Genomic DNA, 16,217 nt, shown 5'->3' on the forward strand with positions numbered 1-16,217 from the left:
AGGGTTACAAAATTTAATGCTAAATTAACTTTTTCACAGTAAGAAAGTCATGTGATGTACCACAAGCAAGCAAATTGTTGTACTTGATTTACATGCAAGCATTGCAAAAAAAAAAAAAATCTGCAGCTCAAAACATCAATTGTGTATATGTTTTTTTTCTCCAGCAGCTCACCTGTGAATCGTGCTTTGCCTGCAATATCCAGGTCTAAGGATGGAATGGAAATGTGTGAAGCTATAGTTGTTGGCTGAGGCGGTTCAGTTACGATAGAGGGCATACTTGTAACTACTTGAAAACCTAGGAGGAAAATCGTACAGAAAATTAACATATTAATTGTCTAGGACAACTTGTGTTCTTTTAGGAAAGGGTGTTTAACCCTATATGTGTCTTTGTCATAATAATTCATGACAAACATTTAGCTTTGAAATAATGTAGTGATACCTGGCAAATGTAATGCTGGGAAATTAGACACCACTAATGAATGCACTTGACAAAATATACACAATATGAAATAATGTATAAACGTGACTGTACATGCAAAAGAGGATTTTCATCACAAACTAGAGTTTTTTTTTTCAGGTTGGATCTTACTAAGTAATGTGCTATTGTAGGTCTGCTCAAATACAATGCATATTTAAGAAAGATAGTCAGGCATGAAGGTACAGCTGGGTAAGTTAATAAACAAAACCTTCAAGCCATCTGAATGCTTCACACTGTGTTGCTTATTGCTGGATACTGGAAGAGTAAAATCAGCTAACATTAATAACTATGTAGATGAGTAAATGACACTATATACTGTGAATTCTATCAATGAAGAAATTGGTAAATAACAGTAATAAAATAGCCAAATAAATTCATGAACATATTTCTATCCATTCACAACATAAAAAAATATCAGAACAAAATTAAATGGTCCAAGAAGAATACATTTTCAAAAAATGTTAATATTTTGTGTGCAACCATCTGGTGAAATATGTTAACCTGTTTATAACCATTCTGAAAAACAACAATAACGATAGAATGATGGAGAAATATTTGACATATTTATTTCTTTATTTGTCCATCTGTTTTGTCTTTTCTTTACCATGACTATATTTTAACCTGATGGAATGTAGGAATCTTAGAGGGGTAAACAATGCTTCAAAATAACCTCCCAAGCCACCATCTCCAACCAATACAGAGGATCAGACTTGTTCTCCTGTTTGTTTATGTAGCACATAACTGTGGTATTGTCTGTAACAATCTGCAGAGGTCTCGTTGAGCACAGATGTTAAAGAGATTCTATAGCATGGATCAGAACTAAATCTCTTTTACATTTATGTTCTGTTTTGTTCCAAGGACCCTGCATATTTACTGCCATAGATATAGTGCCACAAACAAAATCCATTGCATATTTTGTAACAGACTGAGCAGCGGGTGGAAGAAAAAATGGGAGACCTGGATTCAGGGAAATCTGTTTCGAATACAAAATCTGAGATACAACATCTTTTGATTATGCACCCAGACAGATCCTCTTATCACAGGATCAGTAGCTGTCGCACTGGACACAAAGTCAGCCACCCAAACAAATCTTCTTATCACAGAATCAGTAGCTGTGGCCCTGGGCACAAAGTCAGCCACCCAGACAAATCCTCATCACGGTATCAGTAGCTGTGGCCTTAGGCACAAAGTCAGCCACCCAGACAAATCCTTTTATCACAGTATCAGTAGCTGTGGCCCTGGACACAAAGCCAGCACAGTCAAGCACAATCTTTAGATAATTTTAGGCACTTCTAAAAGAGTAGCAATAATGGGGTTCAGAAAGGTCTTACCTTCTGAAGCCAGAGCAACAGAAATGTTTCTCTGTCTACACAAGCCAGCATGTATTTCAATATCTGATTCTGGCAGTCCAAAAATTCTAAAGGTTAAAGGAGAAGAAAAGGTTCTCTTCCCAAATCTGTAAAAGGCTTTCCCATCCTTATCAGAAGGAGAAGGGCTGGCACTGACCTTCCTTAACAACAGGGGAACATACACTTGTTCCAAGTGAAGTAAATCAGTCTTTCTGAAGACATTCTCCTCTATAGGAGAAACTTAGAAATCATGTTCCTCAGAATCAGTGTCAGGGACATGAAGGAAATGCAGATGAAGCTCTGTCTAGGTCCTTATCAGAATCCTCCAATAAAATATCCTTAGGAATAGGGGAACTATGATTTAAACATGGCTAAATCCTTAGCCAAGGTAAGTTACTCATATTTATTAACAGAAATACTGTTTTCAGAATATTTATGTCTAGTATATGTTTTTTTTTTCTAGGGACATCTCTAGATGGAGACCAACTGAAAGATGATATTTCAATGTGGGAAACATATCTCTTACCACAGTCTCCATGGAAAGAACTCCCATGGCCAAATAAAGTGGTTTTCCCCCACCAAGAATGGACACTGCAACAGCTGCAGAAGATATGGCTAATCCCTAGTCTATGATGGTGGTAAGGAGTACACCAGGAGGTCCCAAGGAATCCAGCGAGTGGTCTGAGGAACAAGCTGTGGCCACTGCAAAGACACCCACTAGCACCTGATCTGCTGAGTTAGCCTGTGGACTAGGCAAGTACTCCTTAGTAGCTTTTTAGGTGCAACAGGAGAAGGATTTATAGGACCAGTAAAGGTAACCATTTGAAATGTTGTGACCCACTAGAGAGAGTCCCAAAACATGGAGATTGAATGGCTGAAAAAAGCAGACTTACATACACTAAGTCCACGATGGCCATTTCCTGGAATATTTCCTTTTTTCTGATGTATAGCAATCTTGGAGATGGTATATATAAGGTCAGGGTGTGGGGTGCTTGCTCCTCATACTGGGGAATGCAGGTGGCCTTGCCCCACCCCCAAAAAAAAAAGTTTACAGGGGAAGAGTGATGAATGAGATTCATTCTTCTCCCATAGTTTCAGCCTTTTTTTTTCAGCTTGTCGGCACTTGAAATTTCATTAGGGACCCCCAGTAATATAATCCATGTTCCTGCCAAGAAAGAAGCCTGCTTATCAGTAAATATAGTTGGAATGAGTTGGCAAAAAGATAAATATTCACTCAAGAGTTCACAAGCACTGCACACATTTACCCTTCCTCACAACAGGCCCAATAACTACAAAAGTAAATGCAAAAACAGTACACATTTGTCACCAAATATTGAGGAATGTATTTTCCTTGGTAGGAGCAACTGAAAGAAAAATATCAGAAGGTTAAGTTGTCAAGTTGTGGCTATCTTGCATTCTGTCTCACTGATGCTAGCATCTATAGACATTAACAGCATCCACAAAGAAATGAAACTTCAGTCCACATCTAAATACATTACCCTGCCTAGTTTCTCCATAGCTGAACTTCTGCTCCTAGACTGTCACATCAATAATATAGGAAGTTTGCTATTGCCTCTATCTATATCCCCCAGGTGAAAACATCCCTATCCTTGAACATATACTCTCCTGGATAAACACCTCCATCCCCTGTGAACCATAATTCTTGGAGATGTTGATATAGATTGGAACTCCCTTATTGGTAACTCACCCCAACATTTCATAAACCTATATGGATTCTCACAAATGATCACAACCCCTACCCACTACAGTAAAAATGCTACTGGTTCCACAATTGACTGGATCTTGACCAACTCTCCAAACAACTACTGTAACCCTTCTACCTTCCCTGACTCTATTAGTGACCATTTCCCCATCTCTATCTTACGCCACTCTCTTCATCTCTCTAAGCCCCATCTTTACAGAGATTGTAGGAAACTGACTAACTTTTCCCCTGAAACCTTTAATTATAGACTCTCTGCCATCAACTGGTCTTTCCTAAAAACTCCCCCACTCAATGATGCTGTTACTAAATTCAACCACATTTTCCTTGATGTCCTAAACTCTCTTGCCCCAACTCGCAAAATCAGAATCAAATCTAATTTTGCACCCTGGTTCTCCAAACCTACTCATGCTTTGATGCATGAAAGAGATGCTCTATGGAAAAAATGGCAAACCACTAAAACTTCCACCTTTCTCCAAGGTTATAAGCAACTCAGAAATTGTGTAAAAAAATTATTAGTTTGGCTAAATGCCAATATTTCACTAAATTTCAAAGCTCTCACCCAAATGACTCCAAATAATTCTGGATTACTATCAACTCCCTGCTCCACACTGGTTCTCCTACCATCCCTAACCCTTTCCCCATCACTCTCCCTCTGAAACATAGACAGCATCTCTAAACTCCTATCCTCTGGTAACTCTGCTCATCCCAACTCTTCTGTGTCACCCTCACCTCCCACTAAACCTCTATGTTCCTCTGTCTCTCAGACCTTATGATCTGTTTCTACTAAATATATCAAATCCCAGCTTTTTAAACTAAAACCATGCTCTCCTTCCACTAATAAACTCCCCACTAAATTTCTGAAAATTGTTGCTGACTCTATTGCATATCCTGTATCTATCTTAATCAACTGCTCCATTCAGGAATTTACCATACTGGAAATATGGAAATCCATCTATACCACTCCTCTGCACAAAGGTGGCAACTTTGCTGAACCCTCTAGCTATAGGCCAATCGCTATTCTCTCACTGCTCTCTAAGATCCTTGAAAAATGTATACATACTCAACTACTGTCCTTCCTCATTTACGAAAATCTCCTCACCCCCTTGCAACATGGTTTTTGCCCTGAACACAGTACCTCGACTGCCTTACTATCCTTTACTCAAAAGGTTGCAGAAGCTAAGGACAACAGCCTCCTCATCTACTGTCTATTCCTTGATCTCTCTGAAGCCTTCAACACTGTGTCTCATCCCATCTTCCTTAAACTTTCAGACCTAAATCTCTCTCCTTCTACTCCTGGCTGGTTCCAATCCTACCTTACTAGCAGAAAACAAGCTGTTAGATGGCAGAAGGCTTTCTCACCCTTCCTTGCTGTTGAAACAGGAGTACCCCAAGTCTCCATACTTAGACCGCTCCTTTTCAATATTTTTACCAACAACCTACATTCATCCTGTAGTCTCCCATCTGTAATACAATATCCAGATGACTCTACTCTCTTATCTATCTCCAATACTGTCTCTGAACTACACTTGCTAACACAGACTTCCTTTATCTCTGTTGAAAAATGTCTCAGAAACAATCAACTAATCCTTAACCCTAAGAAAACTCAACTCTTTCTCTTCCTACCTCAGACACTCTCTCACCTTAAGTCCAACTTTTCTCTTTCCTCCTTAGATGGCACCACTATCTCCCTGCCTCACACACCAAACTTCTTGGGGTAATAATTGATAACCAACTAAAATTCGACCTGCACATACAACAGGCCATCAAAAAAAAAAAACACCAAAAACTTGGAATACTTTATAGGAACAAAAAATTGCTCACTACTGTCTCCACTAAACTCACTCTTGCATAGGCATTTCTCTTACCTAGTCTTCTATACGCTTCCCCCATCCTTACCAATATCCAAACTACCTCAATGCAGAAACTGGAACAAACATACAACAAAATTGCCAGGTTTATTCCAAATCAACCACTCTCTTCAAATCATTGCCTCTCACTAAACAAACTTCAGTGGCTGGAATTTCCTCACCTTCTCCTGCAATCACAACTCCACACTACCTTTTCCATAATCAACAACCCCTCTGCCTGCCCTGCTCTCACCTCCAATGTTACTCTCTACTCCCCCCACCTCTCCGGAGTGCTGATCAGCATCTTCTCTCAGTTTATAAAACCCAAAAGGAATATTGACAAACTACTTTACAAACACTCTGTCTCACTAAATTGGAACAAACTCCCTCTCCATATTAGATCCAACCTTTCCTTTCCCTGTTTTAAAAAGGAGCTTGAATCCCACCTACTAAACTTGAAAGTATGCCGTCACATTGACCACACATAGTCTTAGTCTATCCTACTGTATAACCTGTTGCATCTCCTTTCTTTCTCTGTTAGTAACTTCTGCTTAAACTAACCTCCTAAACCCTCAGCTCTACTACTATAGCCCTAATATGGCCCATCCTTTCTCTCCCCACTCCCATTCTCCACACTATTTATCCTTTTCCCCCCACTTCCTATCAATGTCTATACATTGTCCTTCTTTTGAACAACAATTATCTTTTTGTTTTTACACTCACATGTAGTAAATTTTAGACCACTGCTATCAGTGCAACCCTTAATGTTCATAATTTTTTCTTTTTGTTTTTCTCATTATAATTAATTTCGTATTTGCGTTGTTATTTTTAATATTTTTGTCCTGTATGTTTATCTTTTCTTATGTTTTCTGGGGCTCTTTCCCCTTGGGTCTCCACTGAAAATGGGTTGCTTACTATCAATGGAATGCAAATAGTTAATAACCTTTTCTTTTTTACAATTATTTTGTATTGTGATTATTTAATATCTGTATATTGTCACTTTATCTTTACTTATGTTTGTTAGGGCTTTTCCCCTCAGGTCTCCCCTAAAAATTGGTTTGTTTGCAAATTCAGTTGAACTTATAAAATCAAATGTTTAGGTTGTCAAACACTTAAACGTCAACACCTGAACAGTGAAAGCTGAAAAATGTGAACGGCCACTACCGCAAATTTTTTCACAGGGAAAAATTTCACTTGGCTGGCGGACAGAAAAACAAACTTTCAAACTCTAATCAAGTGGGGGGCTTCGCCCAACACCCCCCCCCAATGTGGGGGACTGCACCCCCCAACTAAATATACCAACTCCGAGATCACTCTACACTGGGGAAAAGGGAAAATTGCTAACAGCCAAGCAAATTTTTTTCCCTGTGAAAAATTCACAGAAGTGGCCATTCACGGTTTTCAGCTTTCGCTATTTCGGTGTTTGACAAGCTAAATGTTCAGTTTTGTGATATAAACCCTACACAAGCACTATAAACACACTTAATTTCCTTTACAAATTCCTAAATCCATTAACACAGAGAAGTACAAAAGCAGCACCTTTTTACTACATAAAAGTGCCCAAAACATATACAATTATCCCCAACTAAAAATACCCAGTGCAATGAGATGCTGCCAGTAAAAAGTAAACACATACAAATGCTGGTTTGTTTAAAGAGATCCTGTGGAAGGGTCCCGGAAAGGGTATCTATCTGCTAATAATGGAAGATCTGCAGACAAATAAAAATGTCTCAGTTATGAAACTGTGCAAGGACAGAGAGGAGACCATTTTTATGAATTCTACCAACAACCCTAGTAGGATGATTTCAATGATTTTGAATGATCAGTTGTATTGTGTGGTTTCTTTAAGAGAAATAATTAACTTTCATCATACCTGGACTTTTTTACTGAAGGCAACATCATCCAGCAATAATTCATTTCTTACTGTGAATAACCTGGGAACCCTGTTCTTTTTTGGGATTCACAAGTTCTATATCACATCCACTATATATCCCATCATTTCAGCTGAGGGGACTACTACAGAACCATTATTATTGTGGATTATAAATTGAAACTATACTATGAATGATTTTTCTGGTGTACTTAAAATGTATGGGATGTTTTAGATAAAAAGAGAGACGCATCCATAAAGGGCTCAAACATCCTGGATCTGGTGCTCACCAGCATGGGGAACTACTGCACCCCCCCAAGTGTGTGGCCATCCCTGATGAGATGTGAGGTATGACTGAAATCAGTCTCGCTAGAAGTAACTATAAATCAAGACTCCCCCCTTAGCAACAATTAGACTAAAAAACTTCTCCAAGGTCAATTACAACCTTTTACATGACAGCATAAATAGCTTCATAGCACCTCTCCTCACTGATGGAACAGACACCTGTGCTGAGTTATACACCAATGCTTTATATGAGCACCTGTACAATTGTATTGCCTCTGCCATACCTGATAGAACCAAAGCAAGATCTTCAAGGAAAAACAAACCTGCCTAGTGGACAACTGTTATTAATAGGCTATACAACAGGAGAAAAAAAATAATAAAAATAATCCTCAACTGAAGCAAATAAGACTCCTAGTGAAGTTCTCCAAAGCTAACTACAAATCCAAATTACCTTCCCTAACTAAGGATAACTACAAGGCATTCTTTAGTTACATCCATAACCTCAAAGGTAAGGCCCAGATTTGTGCTGAACTCATAGTTAATGGTACTACATATATAGAACATGTGGATATAGCAAACCTGCTGGATGATAAGTTCAGTGAAAACTTCACTCCCCTGTTCCCCGCCACATATATCCCAGAGCATACCTAACACCTGTCCCCCACCTAGTATCTCCAAGGAGCAGGTCTTATATGCCTTCTCCAAGGGCAAAAACACAGTCTCTGTGGGACTAGACAACATCCCGGGCTGTGTTCTACATGGGTTAAAACAGGAATAAGCATCACTATTGGGTACATTTTTCAATCACAGCCTAAGCACTTGCTTCATCCAAGTGGAATGGAAAACAGCTACCATCATCCCATTGTACAAAGTGGGTGCATCTGTGGACCCTGGGAACTACAAACCCATTAGCCTGACCAGCCTTTCCTGCAAGGCTATGGAATAAATCATTGTTGACCTTAAAGATATAGGAAATCTCCAAATGCTCAACCCCACCCAGTTTGGCTTTGTCAAGAGGAGACCATGCCTGTTAAACTTGATGGACATCCTCAAGGCAGTAACCAAATCAAAAGACAAAGGCAAATATGTGTGTATGGCCTACCTAGACTTAGCCAAGACCTTTGACACAATCGTCCACTCAGGCATTATTGATAAACTCACCCAGCTGAGTATCAACCCATACATTGTCAGGTGGATTGCAAACTGGCTCACTGATAGAGCTCATACGGTCAAAATAAGGGACTCCATCTGCTCCAGCAGACCCACAACCAGTGGTGTTCCACAGGGATCAGTTGTAGGACCCCTACTCTTCAGAATCTACTTCTCCAAAGTACAAGCTAAAACTAAAGGACTGTGGCTGACAAAGTTTATTATTCCTTTCAAATTATCTAAAAACTTTCCAAACAAATTACATGAAAACATAAATAATTGGGAACTAAAAAAAATTACCTGTTGGCAAGATTGTATTAGGAACTCATCAGTCTTAAACATACAACAAATAATAAACACCTTTGATATACCAAATTCAGATTGGCTTATACTTCAAAGCATTTTATTTCATGCTCAAGAGTTATACAGAATAATCAATAATTCTCCTTTAGTTCTGAACCAAAATTAATTTCCATTATCCAAGAAATGATTTATAATAATCATAATTGGTCTAATTTAACCTCAATGCTCTATAAAAATGTAATAATCTACAAAGTTAATCCAAAACAAAACTTCTGGAACTTTATTACTAAAGGTCATCAGATTAACCTTTCCTCTGAAAACAAAATTAATTTATTGTATTCTATTAAATTAACTTCCAATCTACAAGCTTGGAAGATTTTTTTCATGGAAATTCTTACACATGGATAGCTAAATAGGACAGCTAAAATGGACTCTTCTAAACAATTGTTTTGTTGGAAATGTTCTCAGAATTGTAATGCTGATTAGATTCATATATTTTTTGAGTGTATCAAAATTAAAAAATTCTGGGAGGAGATTGGAAATTCCCTTCAAGTTATTTTTTCAGATTCCTTCATACTAACTAAATCCATGATTTTTCTGAATGTAACTGAAACAAATGTTATGAGCAAAAATAATTTGTATCAACTATTGACTATACTAGCAATTGCTAGACAATGTATTAAAAGAAAATGGAAAACTTCATCTGAACCCAACTTTCAAGACTTTATGACTCTACTAGAAGAAACAATACATATGGAAACAAAGGTAAAAGAAACAAGAATCTTCCCTAATAAATGGATCAACGATCCTTGGAAGAAAGTTTTTTCTCTCATTGAGACTTTAAAGATCTCCACTTTTTCTTAGTACTTGGAGAAATTACACAGATTTTTTTGTTATGTGTAACCACCTCTCTCTAACTCTAAGTTATTCTCATTTTTTTCATATAGGCCATATGTACATATTGTATATAGTTTGTCTTTTGTTTCATTTGTATTCTAGTAGAAATTATGTTTTGTCTTTTTGAAAATCAATAAAATATTTGAAAAAAAAAAAAGAAGTTTATTATGTTCCTTTCCAAACACCTGCAGCAATTGAAAAGACCACAAAGGTTCCATACAAAGCATATTCAGGGCCGTCAAGATCTGTCTTATGCAGACAGACAAATCATTGTCACTTTACTCTGTGTCATACAGAATGCTCATAGGCGACCTCTGCCTTGCCTATAGAGCAATCTCTGACCCAGCTTTAATGGAAATGCTGCACATTTGGAAGACAAATGGGGTCTATATTATTTGAACGAAGTTTTATAACTTTGGATACCATATGATCGACACCATATGATTGAAGTTATAAAACTTCGAATACTGAAAAAAAAACAAAAAACAAAAATGTAACCTAACGTGTTAAAGCAGGAGGCAAGACTCCCTGCACCCCCCACACACCCCACTCTTTAAATATACCAACTCCGAGATTGCACTACAGTGCACTAAAGGGAAGTCTTCCCTTCAATGCATTATAGTGTTGTCTCAGAGTTGTTATATTTAAAGAGCGGGACGGGTGAGGGGGAGCAGCCCTCCACATGGGGGGTGCAGGGGGGCCCTGCCTACAACCCTTAGAATAGGGTCTCTTCTTTTATTTTATTTTTTATTTTTTTAGTATTTGAAGTTTTATAAATTCGACCATATGATATCGATCATATGGTATTCGAAGTTATAAAACTTTGTTCAAATAATATAGACCCGACAAATGGCACATGGGTCACATACTCAAAGGATCTTAACCTGGCATGTGGCATCAACAGAACTTGCTGGAGAGGCAGATATGTCTCACAGAGGTTGTCCCACCTTTAGAACAACCTTCCTATTCATGTTAAACAAATTCCCTCATTGGCCCTATTTAAGAGTAATTTGGATGATTGGATGGATAACCAGAAATTCACCCCGAGGATTCCACCTGTGTCCCTTTAAGACAGGAGCAATAGGTGCTGATTTTAGTGTCTGCTTAAACCAGACACCCCTGGTGGGAACATGGGATGAACTTGGCTAGACTTGTAAGGGCCCTGGGGCCATTAGCCTAATAACCTCCTATAATCCTATGATCCTATAATCTCATTAATCATTCCCCAGGAGCAGACATGGAATGGTTCAGGGAAATTATTTTTCTGAACACTGACTTGAAATCATGTGTTAATAATACAATATGCTGCCTTTTGGATGTGGTTAAAAAATATTTTTTTTTACATTTGAGGATGAATGTTGTAGTGAAGCTTCTGGGGAAGCTATGAGTGCTGCATGTGCCCCATTGTTTGCCAGTCTCATACTTTGTTATTGGAAATGGAATGTTGCACTGGATAGCCAGTTTAAAACATATTTAAGAACGTATTTGTTAGATGGCATTTTGTTTGTTTGGGGATGACCAGGATACTCATAATGAATTCTTCACTACTATATTCCTGGACTTTCACTTTACTGTACATGTGGATGTCATACCATTTTTTGGATGTTCTAGATTACAAAAATCTTGAGGGGTATGGCTGTTAACATTATTAGGAAACCTGCGTCTTCTAACAATCACCTTTACTTTGACAGTGTGCATACATTTAAACCAAAAAAAAACATTGTCAAGTGGTAGTTTATTAGATTGTCCATGATTATTTATAATTATATTATTTTTTGAAGAATGTATTGTTTTAAAATCTATGTTTTCAGCTTGTAAGTTTCCTGAAGATTGGATTGATGAAACAATGAGTTTTGTTATAGTGTAAATCAGTGTGAGAGGTATGTACCTATTTTAAAACAACCTTTAGTTTAGCTAAAGAGTGACAGCAATTAAGGGTTTGAACACATAAGTTTACACTCGTTCTTTTGAATGTACTGCAGTACAGGGAATTATTGAGAGAAACCAGAAGTTAATGCAAGATATCTCCCTGAGTTCAATAGGCTGGGTACTTCTCTATGATGTGTGTTCAATTCTATAAAAAGTATTTGTGGGAAGTTAGAGCAGTAGCCTTGAGGCAACAGCAAAGTTGGATACGTAGCCAAAGTGGTTATTGTACATGTTACCAATATATTCATGAGGTTCATATATTGTTGTGAAAAACTGAAAGGCTGGCAGCCCAGCTAGATAGAATTTTGTAGATAATTCTATGTCATTGTAAATATTAATATAATCCACCTGCTGTTTTACAAATGTAAGAAAACTAAATGTAAGAAAAACTTGTTATATGTTCTGAGTTTTAAAAATGTAACCACAGTGCACCCTGCTGGAAGAAAGATGATAAAGTAAAGCATTTTATGACTAATCTCAAAGCTCGAAGACAGGATGTCTGGATGAAGGAAATCTTTCTATTTTCTTATGACAAGAGTTAATTGCTAGATTTTACATGTATAATGTCTTTTATTGCTGTGGATTCCTGACTAGGTGCAAGCTTACTAAGAAATGTAAATTTAGAGTTTCTGATAGCCTGGTAACTAGAGAAGTGTCAAAAATGATGTAATCTAAAATGAGTCAGCAGTGATGTATTATCAATTTAAGAGATCTTAGAGAGAAAGAGATAGCATTTTGCATTTGTCTTCAGAAATGACAACATCACCAGCACTCTGCCTTTGCTCTATATGTAAGTAGACTTTAGAACAGTATTGCTCTTAGAGTTAGACAGGAATTTAGTCAGATTTAGTCTAGCTGTTTTCTATATTTATGTCAGAATATCCAACAATATTGTTTTAAAGCATTTTCCTGCAATTTCTGAACTCTTGACTAGCACTGTGTTGAACTGAGGAGATTTGTCTTGTGTTTTATTATTTATTACTAAATATTTTTAAACCTTTCAACTGCGGCTGTTTTGTGTAGAGATAATTTAAGCTTTAGAGTACTTGCATGTAGTGATACTATACTAAGCCACTCCAATACCTTAAAAGACTTGCATGTAGTGATACTGTACTAAGCCACTCCAATACCTTAAAAGTTCTGGTCACACTTATTTATTGGATAACAGTATTATTACACAGCGAAATTGGTCACCCTTTGGGAAGGGCCTTATAGTAGCTGATAAGTATGGGTTCTGGCCTGGACAGAAGGGGTATAGCTAGTGAACCTGCCCCAGGAGTGTCTGTGTGTTTGTATATAAATCATATCTCAAAGTGTGTGTGTGTGTCAGCTATTTGGGCAGGGACATGAAGCACTGGTTGGACAGAGAGAGCTCTTGGAGGACTTGGCTTTGAACCCTGACTAAGGACTCCACTCTATAGCTGTGCCAGTGGGGAATCTTAGTGGGGATCTGTAGAGAAAGGGAGAAACCAGCTCGAGAATGACTGTGATCTCTGCGTGCTCTTAAGGGAAATTGTACTTTACTGTGTGTGTACTTGTTATCCTTCCCAATGTGCACGCCCCCTCACTGTTGCTAGTGGTGAGGATTGAGGCTCCTTGATTACTGGGCCAGTGCACGGGCATCACGTATTAATTGTTTGGCAGTAGTGGGATATCCACATCAAATATTAATTGTTTGATAGTTGTGAGTTAGCCACATCACATACTAATGGTCTTGTAATGGTAAGGATAGTGAATTCCTGTAGCTTGTGTACAGTGATCACTGAAGGTGTGTTTGTACTCTAAATCAGCCATGCAGTGAATATTCAGAGTTCAGATCACAATTGTTTTATTTCTTTTGTTAGCTTAGTTAGCCAGGGAGAGCAGGAAAACATGTCAGCAAAGGAGTATGGCAAGCTGAGAAGGAGCCACTTGGCTGAGATGTGCCAGGCCAGGGGACTGGTGCATGTAAAAATGACTAAGGCAGACATGATTGCAGCTTTTGTCACAGCTGCATCAGAAAACATCAATCAGGAGGATGATCATACTGGTCATTGAGATGCACAACAGTCAAGGAATGGACAGTTCAACCTTTCTGCAGAGGACTTAAAAATCTATCTGGAGCTAAAGAGACTTGAGTTGGAGACCAGGCATTTGGAAATGGAAGCTGAGGAGAAGGAGAGGCAGAGGAAGTATGAAAAGGAGATGCTGACTCTTCATTACAGTCATGGAGGTAAAGGGGAAGGGAATAACTGGACCCCAGAAGCACAAAAGGTCATTAAATTTCTTCCACAGTTTACAGTGGGGGATAGATTTGATAGTTTCATTCGCATGTCTGAGAGGGTATGTAAACAGTGTGATGTTGACCAAAGGCTCTGGGTTCAGTTCCTGACCCCCTTACTCCATGGTAAAGCTGTAACTGAGCTGTCTAAATTAACTGATCGTGATTTTTTTTTATTATACTGCTGTTAAGAATTGTTTATTAGAAATTTTTAAGCTGAGACCTGAAACTTATAGGAAAATGTTTCATGAGCATAGACGCAAGGCAGATGAAAGTGTGTGTGAATATGTTGCTGAACTAAGCACTTATTTTCATAGGTGGGTGAGTGGATGTCAGGTCACCACTTTTAAAGGTCTGGCAGACCTTTTGGTGAGGAAGAAGCCCTTAGCACTTTGCCTGAGGACATGAGGATCTGGTTAGCTGATAGACAATGTGTTCCTTCAGATGAGTTGGGGAAGAGGGGAGACCTATACCTAGTAAGCAGGACATCCCTGCACAGGGAAAGGGGCACCCAGTGCTGCTCATGTGTCAGAAAGAACCCATGGTGGGAGGTCCAGACTGCCCCAACAGAATCTGTCAGTAGCAGGGGAAGCCACAAGTCCAGGTACACATCCAGGACCTAGGGTTAAATGTTTTGAATGCAACCATTAGGGCCATTTGGCATATAGATGTCCAAGGAGACAAGGTGGGGAACAAAAGATGACAGAGCCCATAAGTGGGAAAGACAAAATGCCAATAGTAGGCTGTGTTAATACAACAAGGGTACCAAACTACCACAAGAAGTTATAGCCTATCTTAGTGCATGGCAAAGAGACCATTGCCAAGAGAGACACAGCCTCTGACATAAACATTGTAAAGCCCGCAATGGTTACAGAGAAGCACTACTTACTTGGGCAGTCTACTCCAGTCAGAGCTTTCGGAGGGACCCCATTCCATAGGTTCAGAGGTTCATATGTGTGTACTAGGCTAATGGCCCTGGAGCCTTTACAAGCCTAGACCATAGGATTAACCTGGCATCATGCCACCCGACCTTAGTTCCTAGCACCTCTGTTGAGTAGACCCACTGGAGTGATCCCTGGGGTGAATTTTCTATTTCCCATCCACTCATCAAGATTTCTCTTGAAGAGAGCCAGTGAGGTGCTCTGTTTGACATGTATGGGAAGTCTATTCGATAGCATGGGCAGTCTCTGGGATATGAACCTGTCTCTCCAGCATGTTCTGTTGATTGTGGTAATGAGGTTCAGGTCTCTGGAGCATGTGGTGTGGAGGGATTGGGATTTCTTTAAATGTAGCATTTCTAACAGGGCTGGGACAGACATGGCTTTGTAAGTCAAGCAGAGATCACCTCTAAGTAGATGATATGAGACAGAGAATAGCTGCAGTTTTTTGAGTCTGTCCATATGGGACAAGTGTTTATGGCCTAGGATCCTCTTTGTGAGGAACTTTTGCAGCCCCTCCAGTTGCTGCAGGTGTCTAGTGAGGTACATGCCAAATGGGGCATTGTACTCAATGATTGGCCTAATGAGGTAAGAGTAGAGGGAGACTATGACCTCTTTCTTCCTGGATGCAAAACCCTTAGTAATGAGATGTGCCACATAGAAGGACTTTCTGACCACAGTGGCAATGCAGTGGTCAAAAGAGAGGTTGCTGTTAACCTGTGTTCCCAGATATCTTATAAAGCCTTCTGGGTTCAGTGGACTACCATCAATGTGATAATTCATGGGAACCAGATTTTTCCAAAAGGGAATGTTGACACGTTTTTTGGCATTGAGCTTAAGGCCATGGTTCTGACACCAGTCGTTGCTCTCAGTGAGGCCTTTCTGTAGGATGTCAACATCACTTGGGGAGTTGATAATAGCTCCCAACTTGCAATCGTCTGTGAACATTGTCAGCCACAGTCCCTACATGTTGGCCTGAACTTCAGAGAAGTAGATACCAAACAGGAGAGGACCCAGGAATGAACCCTGTGGGACTCCACTCGTGACCGGTCGACAGTCTGACTTGGAGTCAGGTACTTTCACACTGTGGGTTCTATCTGTGAGCCAGTTTGAAACCCACCTAATGATATAGGGGTTGATGCCTACCTTACTGAGTTTTTCTATGATTCCTGAGTGGGGAATGGTATCA

General features: G+C 39.0%; 1 protein-coding gene across 2 annotated transcripts in view; it reads right to left on the minus strand.

The window, feature by feature from the left end:
• Positions 1-16,217, minus strand: part of FNDC1 (fibronectin type III domain containing 1) — a 541,793-nt gene that overhangs the window by 182,441 nt on the left and 343,135 nt on the right. For both annotated transcript variants that reach the window (XM_044054699.1, XM_044054698.1), the window contains one exon: positions 173-295. In XM_044054699.1, coding sequence (XP_043910634.1) covers positions 173-295 — 123 coding nt within the window. The remainder of the gene's footprint in view (positions 1-172; positions 296-16,217) is intronic.

The sequence above is a fragment of the Protopterus annectens genome, chromosome 13.part0 (genome assembly GCF_019279795.1).
Source record: "Protopterus annectens isolate FY-2018-M chromosome 13.part0, PAN1.0, whole genome shotgun sequence".
Taxonomy (NCBI): domain Eukaryota; kingdom Metazoa; phylum Chordata; order Ceratodontiformes; family Protopteridae; genus Protopterus; species Protopterus annectens.